Genomic DNA, 12,930 nt, shown 5'->3' on the forward strand with positions numbered 1-12,930 from the left:
ATGCATCAGCTGCAAAAGGCCCGAGGTTCCTGTTAGTATTAATACGATACGGGGAGATACGAACCATATGTTATTTCAATTCAGAAAATATACTGAGGCGAGGAACAAGTTTCTAGCATTTCATATCAAGAGTAAAATCCTGCAGAAATTGCCCGTCAAGTCTGTGCTATATGACCTGAGCATTAAAACCTGCAAGAAGATAATCGTGTTTATATGTAATAGACAGATAAAGATATAAAGTTTAATAGTAAACTATGAGGGATAGGTAAAGCTTACCTACACGAAAGAAAGTGGATAGTGAGTGAACAAAACTTTATTATTACGCAGCAATGACTGAATGGGGAAAAAATACCATCTTTGGTTTGTTTACTTTTGCTCTGGCGTGTGTTATTTTGCATTTGTGTGTTTGTAAACACGTGAGAATATTATGCAGATGAAACAGCATAACATGTGGGGGAACTGAGTTTGACTTTTATGAAACCGTCGTAGATCACATGGCTCAGGGAATGTTAGAACGAGTGGTTCCGGCGTGCGACAGTAGAATCGGGGAAAAATTATGTACTTTATTATTTCATAATTTTGGATATTGTTGAGCGTAGTCTTCACACGTTTATATGAATTTCAGTAGTACATGTGACTTTTAAGATGAATAGCATCTCAACTCTGAATACCTTCATTCGAGGGAAATGCATGTCGATGTGTCCAGAAAAAGAAATAACGATGTGAGTTCGAACTAGAGTACCGAGCAATATGCTATTCATAAATAATATCTTGAGTGACAATTTCTTTCCTGGTAACCCTCTGCTTTATAGTTCAACCGCAACCTGTTTATGTGGCTACCTACTTGTACTCTCCTGTATGCTCATTGTACACCTGGCCGAGACATTGCGTCGGTCAGGCACCCATTTGTACCACACAAGTAGAAAGGAAAAAGAATACAGTATACAATTCTCTGATAATTATTAGAGTTTGGTATTTTAATAAGCGCCATCGTATTTTTTCCCTTTTAGGCGAGAGCGAAATGGCTTGCTACATCAATTGGAAAGTGTGCAGATGGGGAAAAGTGAATCTGTAACTGGAAACAGAAGAACTATCAAGTCACGGTGGCGAGCTGACTACAAACGCGTAATCAAAAGCTTCAGTCGGCCGGCAGCTGGACACGGACCACCGGACCCCGACGATATCCGGCCCCCGCAGGTGCTGCTCCAGACTGTAAAATACCTCTTATCCGAGTAAGTCATCAGCAATGATGGTACGCAAGCGTAAGTCATTATTCTACAACTTCTGGTAATGGGTATAACTTCCGAATTGGGCCTCCTTTCCATTTTTCGTACTTTATATTCGACCCTACGCAGTACATAATATGCATCAAAATACGTGTTGTAGACTTGTTCCATTATCCAATATATGTTTTCATAATTTACCTTGTAGTAGTAATTTTATGACGAAAAGTGCGTTAAAAATGTAGGCCACACTACAAGTGGGTCAGTCTATTACCACAAACTATACAGGGTGTTACAAAAAGGTATGGCCAAACTTTCAGGAAACATTCCTCACACAGATATAAAGAAAATATGTTATGTGGACATGTGTCCGGAAACGCTTCATTTCCATGTTAGAGCTCATTTTAGTTTCGTCAGAATGTACTGTTCTTCCTCAATTCACCGCCAGTTGGCCCAATTAAAGGAAGGTAATGTTGACTTCGGTGCTTGTGTTGACATCTGCGACCGTTTGGGCAGGCATTGTTGGTGATGTCTTGATTAGGCCCCATGTTCTTCCACCTACGCTCAATGGAGCACGTTATCATGATTTCATACAGGATATTCTACCTGTGTTGCTAGAACGTGTGCCTTTACAAGTACAACACAACATGTGGTTCATGTACGATGGAGCTCCTGCACATTTCAGTCGAAGTGTTCGTACGCTTCTCAACAACAGATTTGGCGACCGATGGATTGGTAGAGGCGGACCAATTCCGTGGCCTCCACGCTCTCCTGACCTCAACCCTCTTGACTTTCATTTATGGGGGCATTTGAAAGCTCTTGTCTACTCAACTCCTGTACCAAATGTAGAGACTCTTTGTGCTCGTATTGTGGACGGCTGTGATACAATACGCCATTCTCCAGGGCTGCATCAGCGCATCAGGGATTCCATGCGACGGAGGGTGGATGCATGTATCGTCGCTAACGGAGGACATTTTGAACATTTCCTGCAACAAAGTGTTTGAAGTCACGCTGGTACTTTCTGTGGCTGTGTGTTTCCATTCCATGATTAATGTGATTTGATTTGAAGAGAAGTAATAAAATGAGTTCTAACATGAAAAGTAAGCGTTTCCGGACACATGTCCACGCAACATATTTTCTTTCTTTGTGTGTGAGGAATGTTTCCTGAAAGTTTGGCCGTACCTTTTTGTAACACCATGTATTTGGCTTTCACATTCGTTGCCTTCCACAACTCACAGTCATAGTATCACTTTTCAGCCTTACCTGTACCATGGGTAGCGGTACAGATCTCTTTGTCACCATAAACGGTACTTCATGTGTAGGTGGGTATCCAGTGTATACTCTAGCTAGAGGTTTAGGTTAAGTTAAAAGGGTATAATTGGTTGTGATTCATGAAGCTAATAAATATGAAAACCAAATGAAGTTTATGCTAACAGATTGACCTGTAGCATAGCGTAATGTTTACATTTGAACGATATTTTAACGCATTTTGCCTTATTAATAAAACCTATATTACACAATGGACTAGTCTTTAACATTTCTTTTGATGCAAAGTCCCTTACATAACTTGTACTTCATACTATGTTGTTGTTGTTGTTGTTGTTGTTGTTCTGGTCTTCAGTCCTGAGACTGGTTTGATGCAGCTCTCCATGCTACTCTATCCTGTGCAAGCTTCTTCACCTCCCAGTACTTACTGCAACGTACATCCTTCTTAATCTTTTTAGTGTATTCATCTCTTGGTCTCCCTCTACGATTTTTACCCTCCACGCTGCCCTCCAGTGCTAAATTTGTGATCCATTGATACCTCAGAACATGTCCTACCAACCGGTCCTTTCTTCTTGTCGAGTTGTGCCACAAACTCCTCTTCTCCCCAATTCTATTCAGTGCCTCCTTTACTACTTTTAAGTGTCTCATTTCCTAATCTAATTTCCTCAGCATCACCTGACATAATTCGACTACATTCCATTATCCTAGTTTTGCTTTTGTTTATGTTCATCTTATACCCTCAATTCAAGACACTGTCCATTCCATTCAACTGCTCTTCCAAGTCCTTTGCTGTCTCTGACAGAATTACAATGTCATCGGCGAACCTCAAAGTTTTTATTTCTTCTCCATGGATTTTAATACCAACTCCGAACATTTCTTTTGTTTCCTTTATTGCTTGCTCAATATACAGATTGAATAACATTGGGGATAGGCTACAACCCTGTCTCACTCTCTTCCCAACCACTGCTTCCCTTTCATACCCCTCGACTCTTATAACTGCCATCTGCTTTCTGTACAAATTGTAGATAGCCTTTCGCTCCCTATATTTTACCCCTGCCACCTTTAGAATTTGAAAGAGAGTATTCCAATCAACATTGTCAAAAGCTTTCTCTAAGTCTACAAATTCTAGAAACGTAGGTTTGCCTTTCCTTAATCTTTATTCTAAGATAAGTCATAAGGTCAGTATTGCCTCCCGTGTTCCAAAATTTCTACGGAAAACCAACTGACGTTCTCCGAGGTCAGCTTCCATCAGTTTTTCCATTCATCTGTACAGAATTCGTGTTATTATGACTTATTAAACTGATAGTTCGGTAATTTTCACATCTGTCAACACCTGCTTTCTTTGGGATTGGAATTATTATATTCTTCTTGAAGTCTGAGGGTATTTCGCCTGTCTCATACATCTTGCTCACCAGATGGTAGAGTTTTGTCAGGACTGGCTCTCCCAAGGCTGTCAGTAGTTGTAATGGAATGTTGTCTACTCCGGGGGCCTTGTTTCGACTCAGGCCAATCAGTGCTTTCTCAGACTCTTCACACAGTATTGTTTCTCCCATTTCATCTTCATCTACATCCTCTTCCAATTCCATAATATTGTCCTCAAGTACATCGCCCTTGTATAGACCCTCTATATACTCCTTCCACCTTTCTGCTTTCCCATCTTTGCTTAGAACTGGGTTTCCATCAAAGCTCCTGATATTCATGCAAGTGGTTCTCCTTTCTCCAAATGTCTCTTTAATTTTCCTGTAGGCAGTATCTATCTTACCCCTAGTGAGATAAGCCTCTACATCCTTACATTTGTTCTCTAGCCATCCCTGCTTAGCGATTTTGCACTTCCTGTCGATCTCATTTTTGAGACGTTTGTATTCCTTTTTGCCTGCTTTATTTACTGCATTTTTATATTTTCTCCTTTCATCAATTAAATTCAATATTTCTTCTGTTACCCAAGGGTTTCTACTAGCCCTCGTCTTTTTACCTATTTGATCCTCTGCTGCCTTCTCTATTTCATTCCTCAAAGCTACCCATTTTTCTTCTACTGTATTTGTTCCCTTATGCTCTCCCTGAAACTCTGTACAACCTCTGGTTCTTTCAGTTTATCCAGGTCCCATCTCCTTAAATTGCCACCTTTTTGTAGTTTCTTCAGTTTTAATGTACAGTTCATAACCAATAGATTTTGGTCAGAGTCCACATGTGCCCCTGGAAATGTCTTGCAATTTAAAACCTGCTTCCTAAATCTCTGTCTTACCATTATATAATCTATCTGATACCTTTCAGTATCTCCAGGGTTCTTCCGTTTATTCAACCTTCTTTCATGATTCTTGAACCAAGTGTTAGGTATGATTAAGTTATGCTCTGCGCAAAATTCTACCAGGCGGCTTCCTCTTTCATTTCTTAGCCCCAATCCATATTCACCTACTATGTTTCCTTCTCTCCCTTTTCATACTCTCGAATTCCAGTCACCCATAACTATAAAATTTTCGTCTCCCTTCTCTACCTGAATAATTTCTTTTACCTCATCATACATTTCATCAATTTCTTCGTCATCTGCGGAGCTAGTTGGCATATAAACTTGTACTACTGTAGTAGTCGTGGGCTTCGTGTCTATCTTGGCCACAATAATGTGTTCACTATGCTGTTTGTAGTAGCTTACCCGTACTCCTAAATTTTATTCATTATTAAACCTACTCCAGCATTACCCCTATTTGATTTTGTATTTATAACCCTGTATTCACCTGACCAAAAGTCTTGTTCCTCCTGTCACCGAACTTCACTAATTCCCACTATATCTAACTTTAACCTATCCATTTCCCTTTTTAAATTTTCTAACCTACCTGCCCGATTAAGGGATCTGACACTATATCTAACTTTAACCTATCCATTTCCCTTTTTAAATTTTCTAACCTACCTGCCCGATTAAGGGATCTGACATTCCACGCTCCGATCCGTAGAACGCCAGTGTTCTTTCTCCTGATAACGGCGTCCTCTTGAGTAGTCCCCTCCCGGAGATCCGAATGGGGGACTATTTTACCTCCAGAATATTTTACCCAAGAGGACGCCATCATCATTTAATCGTACAGTAAAGCTGCGTGCCCTCGGGAAAAATTACGGCTGTAGTTTCCCCCTGCTTTCAGCCATTCGCAGTACCAGAACAGCAAGGCCATTTTAATAATAATAATGAATAATGAATAAAAAAATAGGAGTGCGGGTAGGCTACTACAAACAGCATAGCGAACATATTATTGTGGCCAAGATATACACATGAAGCCCACGCCTACTACAGTAGTACAAGTTTATATGCCAACTAGCTCTGCAGATGGCGAAGAGACTGATAAAATGTATGATGACATAAAAGAAATTATTCAGGTAGTGAAGGGAGGAGAAAATTTGATAGTCACGGGTGACTGGAATTCGACAGTAGGAAAAGGAAGAGAAAAAAACCTAGTAGGTGAATATGGATTGGGAGTAAGAAATGAAAGAGGAAGCCACCTGGTAGAATTTTGCACAGAGCATAACTTAATCATAGCTAACACTTGGTTCAAGAATCATAAAAGAAGGTAATATACATGGAAGAAGCCTGGAGATACTGAAAGGTTTCAGATAGAATTTATAATGATAAGACAGAGATTTAGGAACCGGTTTGAAATTGTAGGACATTTCCAGGGGCAGATGTGGACTCTGACCACAATCTATTGGTTATGAACTGTAGATTAAAACTGAAGAAACTGCAAAAAGGTGGTAATTTAAGGAGATGGGACCTTTATAATCTGACTAAACCAGAGGTTGTACAGTGTTTCATGGAGAGCATAAGGGAACGATCGACAGGAATGGGGGAAAGAAATACAGTAGAAGAAGAATGGGTAGTTTTGAGGGATGAAGTAGTGAAGGCATGGAAACCCAGTTCTAAGCAAAGAGGAGAAAGCAGAAAGGTGGAAGGAGTATTAGAGGGTCTATACAAGGGCGATGTACTTCAGGACAATATTATGGAAATGGAAGAGGATGTAGATGAAGATGAAATGGGAGATATGATACTGCGTGAAGAGTTTGACAGAGCACTTTAAGACCTAAGTCGAAACAAGGCCCCAGGAGTAGACAACATTCCATTAGAACTACTGACAGCCTTGGGAGAGCCAGTCCTGACAAAACTCTACCATCTGGTGAGCAAGATGTATGAGACAGGTGAAATACCCTCAGACTTGAAGAGGAATATAATAATTCCAATCCTAAACAAAGCAGGTGTTGACAGATGTGAAAATTACCAAACTATCAGTTTAATAAGTCACAGCTGCAAAATACTAACGTGAATTCTTTACAGACGAATGGAAAAACTGATAGAAGCTGACATCGGGGAAGCTCAGTTTGGATTCTGTAGAAATGTTGGAACACATGAGGCAATACTGACCCTACGACTTATCTTAGAAGATAGATTAAGGAAAGGCAAACATCTTTTGACAATGTTGACTGGAATACTCTCTTTCAAATTCTGAAGGTGGCAGGGGTAAAATACAGGGAGCGAAAGGCTATTTACAATTTGTACAGAAACCAGAAGGCAGTTATAAGAGTTGAGGGACATGAAAGGGAAGCAGTGTTTGGGAAGGGAATGAGACAGGGTTGTAGCCTATCGCCGATGTTGTTCAACCTGTATATTGAGCAAGCAGTAAAGTAAACAAAAGAAAAATTCGGAGTAGATATCAAAATCCATGGAGAAGATATAAAAACTTTGTGGTTCGCCAATGACATTGTAATTCTGTCAGAGACAGTAGAGGACCTGGAAGAGCAGTTGAACGGAATGGACAGTATCTCGAAAGGAGGATATAAGATGAACATCAACAAAAGCAAAACGAGGATAATGGAATGTAGTCGAATTATGTCAGGTGATGCTGAGGGAATTAGATTAGGAAATGAGACACTTAAAAGTAGTAAAGGAGGCACTGAATAGAATTGGGGAGAAGAGGAGTTTGTGGCACAACTCGACAAGAAGAAAGGACCGGTTGGTAGGACATGTTCTGAGGTATCAATGGATCACAAATTTAGCACTGGAGGGCAGCATGGAGGGTACAAATCATAGAGGGAGACCAAGAAATGAATACACTAAGCAGATTCAAAAGGATGTAGGTTGCAGTAGGTACTGGGAGATGAAAAAGCTTGCACAGGATAGAGTAGCATGGAGAGCAGCATCAAACCAGTCTCTGGACTGAAGACAACAACAACAACAACAACAACAACAGGCCTAGATGCGTTGAAACAGTGTGTATTGGGAAGGGTATCTCCCTACACCAACATAATGAATGAGTCATTTCCATTGGGGAACTTTCCATTATATCTTAAACAGCCAAGAGTTATGCCTCTGTTTCAGGAAAAGTAACACAGTAGACTGAAAACTACAGGCCTGTTTCTCTGCTGTCATCATTTTTAAAACTAATAATCCATTTACCGTATCCACGAAATTGATTTCTCGGCAGAACAGAGCCTCAAGTTCAGTTCTACACGAGAAACAGGCCAGTGCACTCAGGACTACGCCTCTTGCCGATAACTGAACGCCGGCAACCGGCTGTCTATCTCTATAACTCTTCAGTCGAGTTCAGTGCTCTGTCATTGAGCATTGCACCAGACACCAGTGTCTCTGAACAGAGTATCCCAGCAGCACATTCTCCTGTCAATCCTCCCGACCTCCTCCTCTGCCGGGCCTTGTCCGACACCCACCTCCGCCTCTGCCTCGGGAACCTGATTCCCTTCACCACCTCCTCTCTGCAGCCTCTGTCCAGATCCACCCGTCCACGTCGCTGTGTGCCGTACGCAGTCCCACTGCCTTCAGCCTGAGTGGGCACACCGATTCCGACTCTCTTCTCCGTGTATCTGCTGCCTCTCTCGCAGATATCGGCCACTTTTTGCCAAATTTTCAACCCATTTTGCACCTCCCCTCTCCCCGTGTCCACACCCATTCCATCTTGTACGATTCCTCTCCACACTCGAGTTGCAGAACTGGCAGAATGTAGCTGGCCAAGCCCAGACAGTGACTCTGTGAACATACAGAGGCAGTTTGATGATTCTGATAAATTTCCGTGAAACGACGGAACGTGTTTATTGTGTATCATTGTTGGTAAGCTTTACTATCCCGAGGCTCGTATAAAAAATTTCAACAATGTACGGCTTACAGTTCATTGATGACAGCTATCTGAATTCATCAATGTGTCAACAGCAATCGAAAATGGAGAAAATCAAAGTACGTGCTGTTATTACAGTTTTTCTGGTGAGGGGTTGGAGTGCCACACAAATCAAAACAGAATTGCATGTATTTCATATGGACTCAAACCGTCATTGGAGACCATTTAGTTTTGGATTTAAAAATTTTAATACGATTGGACGAGCAATGAAGACGAAGCTCGTTCCGGCCATTCGGTCGGGGTCACCACAAAGCCTTCAAAACCGATGGTACGGTAATCCGAGACCGCCGAATAAGAATTTGTGAGATCGCTGAGACTGTAGGCATCTCAACTGAGCTAATGCGTGAATTCCAGCATGGAGAATGACCTATAAAAAAGCTGTGAGTGACGTGGGTGCCACAGTTGCTTACAGTTGACCAAAAGCACATCCAGCACAACATTTGAACACAATGTCTTTTGATGTTTAATATAATCTGCAATACGTTTTGTGCTGATTTGTGACTGTTGATGAAACCTGGATCCAGAGTCAAAACAATGGACAAAGGCTGATGAAAGTGCACTGAAGAAGGCTAAGACCATTTTGTCAGCTGATAAGGAGATGGTCACTGTTTTTTAAGGAATAGTCCTCATAGAATACTAGAAAAAGGGGAGACCCATAACTGGACGCTATTATGCTTCATTGTCGGATCATTTGAAACTTGGGTTGGCTAAAAAAGGACGAAGAGAGGCACACAAAAAGTGCTGGTTCACCAGAATAATGCACAATCCCTCACATCAGTAATAACAATAGTGAAAGTGCTGAGCTTTGAAGCTGTTCAGCATCCACCCTATTCACCAGACTTAGCCCCAAGTGACTTTTGCCATTCCATAACTTGAAGCTTCGGTTTCTTTGGGAAGAAATTTTCATCAAATGGGGAAGTGATAGTTCAACAGAACCTACATTTCCGGCTGGATGAAAAAGCTGGAGGATTGCTGGACCAAATGTATATCCTTCAGAGAAGACTATGTTGAGAAGCAAGGTAAGTTGTTTATGAAACAAACATTTTTCTTTTTTTTTACCAGTATTATCAGACCACCATTGTATATAAAAATCATCAAGCTGATGTAGTCGACTGCAATTGACCACTATAAGAGCTTCATTGTTTTGTTTCTCACGAGAGAGATCAATGATCGGATGCCACTGTGGTGTTCACCAAGTTTCTTTTTTCTCCCAACTTTATTGGTGTTTGGTCATTGCCTTACAGCCATCCCTCTGTACACCAATTTGGTTGACAACTTTCCGTGTTGATAATCTGTCTTGCCATAAAGTGACAAAGCATGCACTGCCTGAGTGTGTCGACTGATTGAACGGTACTCACTAACTGCATTGTCTCATTCACGATTGCAAACCCATTGCTTCTTATCTTACTGTTCTGAGAGTGCAGGTTTACTTTAACCTCTGTCACACGGGTTGCAGTATGTAGTGACTTTCTGTGGTTGAAGCAAGATCGGGTTAGAGATTACTGACCAAACATAAACTGTGCAAGTCACAAGTTAGCTGCACATTCTCTCTCTCTTTCTCTCTCTCTCTCTTTCTTTTGAACAGTTTATATTGTTAATGTCCTAGATGAAACTAACATGTGTTTATTTTTGAGCAATGCGATCATTGGCAGTGCCGCTCAATAAACGTCTCACCCGTGTAAACTTTCAGAGTTGTTCCCAGCCAGAGCCTGCCTTGGAATGAAGTGTACGACTTTGTGTTCGACCGCCTGCGTGCTGTGAGGCAGGATTTGGTAATACAAGGCACGCCATCTGTGGAATCGGTGGAGATACTGGAGCCGATTGCGAGATTTCTGGCATACGCCGGATATAGGTACGTAGCACACAGCAGAGCGTGCCTTCATTCTTCATCCTCTTTACAGTTTTCTATACGGGTATTGGCTCGAGAAGATTATAGCGTTGCCAAAAAAGCTGTTTTTTTCTTTTCGAGGATAGCCTATATGGAAAAGGGAACTTGGCTTCCCAGTGTGGGCAATCCCACATGTTGCAGAGGTTGTTTTGACTGCACTGCAGAAATTTTGCTGGGAAGCCCTTACGCACCATCTGTACAGTCTCGTTCACTCCAACAAATATTTTTCTGTGAAGTCACGGATTGTCTCGTCTCACATTGGCGTAAATGTGTTAACAGATATGGAAATTATTTTTTAAATAATAAAAAGTTTACTTTAAACAATCAAAAATCCTGGAATTTAACAATATTATGAGAAGAAAAGTTGCTACTCACCAAATAGTGAAGATGCTGAGTCACAGATAGGCACAACAAAAAGACTCTCACAATTATAGCTTTTTGCCATTAAGGCCTTCGTCAACAATAGACAAACATACGCACACGCAAACACACTCACGCAAACGTAGGGTGAGTTGAGTTTGCGTGAGTGTGTTTGCAAACTCAACTCACACTGTGTTTGTGTGAGTGTGTTTGCCTTTGTGTATGTTTGTCTATTGTTGACAAAGGCCTTAATAACGGAAAGGTATAATCGTGAGAGTCTTTTTGTTGTGCCTATCAGCTACTCAGCATCTCCACTATATGGTTAGTAGCAACTTTCCTTCTCATAATATTGAAACAGTTAATTTATTTTTTTCCATCTGTCCCGCTTTTATTTGACTGCCCCTTATATATTCGCTAAAGATAATTCTCACAGATAAACTGTTGCTGTTTGAGGAGAATAGTGATTCCCACAGTTTCAACATTGGGAAAAGAAAGACCGTTATTACCCATTACCAAAGCTGTTATTGCCTCAGAAATGAGTCCAGTACAATTTTTTCTATTCCATAGACAACCATTTATTAAAAAGCGATAGTATGTACAGCAGTTTAAAGAAAGCAGCTTTATATCTATTATTAGGAAGTAGAGTTATGTCAAAGACTAATATGTTTATTCTTGTAAAATTTTTGCTCCACTGTGAGGTTTACAAAAACGGTAATGTACCACCTCCTAAATATGTTGTGGATGTTTGGCCTCGTTTCACACCTTTTCTTTAAAAATTGTGAAAGTGCTGTATGGAACACGCAGCTAACTAACTGCAACTGGTTGCAGATATTTGTGTATTTATGCTGACACATGTCCTAGGAATGCACCAAATGAGGAAGGGATCCAGTACTGGTATCATAGTACCTGAAAAAGGATCGAAAAACTTCTCCTATCCTTTTTAATTAGGCCGATTCAAGGCTTCCTGGAGGAATATAATGTTAGTATCCCTTCTGAAACTCGGGAAGGATGACACATTGCCAAGTAGTCACCGTAGTAGAAGTTGTGTTCGACTGGCACACGATCCAGCACTTAGAATTGCAGGAACTGCGTAGTCACTTTTTTGGCAGGTTTGGAAGTACTGTTCGACCCTCGATAATCTCACACTGCGAGAAGTAGGAATACGACGATAGTCCTTCCTCCGTGGATGGCATCGTGTAGGTATCTTCTTCAAGCTGTGACTGACGTTATTCAGAGGCGTAATGTCCTCTGAAGGCTCCACAAATGTAACATCTGAGGCTCTCTCTGGGTACTCGTATGTCCTTCCTTTCTTGACGCTTTTTTAGACATTCGTTAGGTGATGCTCCTGTGGACTGATTTGAGCAGGAGAATGGTATCCCTCAGAAATCTTTTTAAGTGTGACTGTTAGATACAGCAGTTGACGACATTCCATCCGTACTTAATTCTTCCATTCATTGTTCAATGCTCATTGACAACTTTACGATATCTTGACCCTTACGCGATCACGTGACAACTACTCGTCAGTCACAACTGACGATACTGACTATAAGGTGGTCAGAGGAGTGCACTGGTACACAGGTTTTAAATTTTTCTTAAGCAGTGTTTCTGTGTAAATTTTGATCATTCCTGTCTTGCTTCTGAAATGAAAATGAAAAACTCTCTATTTTTAAGTCGAATGATGTTTTTGGGTTTCGAAATTTGTGAGAGGGTGACAGAATTATTGCACGTGAGGGATATGAAGGCCAAACACCTAATGGCATTGAATACATTAAAATGCCTCAGACATAGGTCACGGAGAGTAGACTGAATGTTATACGAGATGTTTGTGTGATTTGGCCTCGACTACGAATGCAAAGTTCACGGTGCGGCTATGCCGTCACACTTAAAACTAATCTGTTTCGTTCACTGTGTGGGTATTTGGCTGGCAACAGGAACTTATAAGATGGGACATGTTCCCACCTGCTTTGACAAGGGTGGTGAGCCACACTCACAATTTGGCAACAGACACTTGTCTTGTCTACACTCTCGATGCCTC

The 12,930-nt window shown here is 41.1% G+C and overlaps 1 protein-coding gene across 3 annotated transcripts in view; it reads left to right on the top strand.

Annotated features, from left to right (window-relative positions):
• Positions 1-372: 372 nt before the first annotated feature.
• LOC126215093 (SAC3 domain-containing protein 1) overlaps positions 373-12,930 on the top strand; it is a 48,256-nt gene continuing 35,698 nt past the window's right edge. For all 3 annotated transcript variants that reach the window (XM_049941740.1, XM_049941742.1, XM_049941741.1), the window contains exons 1-3: positions 373-722; positions 1,011-1,232; positions 10,338-10,499. In XM_049941740.1, the coding sequence (XP_049797697.1) occupies positions 646-722; positions 1,011-1,232; positions 10,338-10,499 (461 nt within the window). In that variant the 5' untranslated portion in view covers positions 373-645. The remainder of the gene's footprint in view (positions 723-1,010; positions 1,233-10,337; positions 10,500-12,930) is intronic.

This window comes from Schistocerca nitens, chromosome 12 (genome assembly GCF_023898315.1).
Source record: "Schistocerca nitens isolate TAMUIC-IGC-003100 chromosome 12, iqSchNite1.1, whole genome shotgun sequence".
NCBI classification, from domain to species: domain Eukaryota; kingdom Metazoa; phylum Arthropoda; class Insecta; order Orthoptera; family Acrididae; genus Schistocerca; species Schistocerca nitens.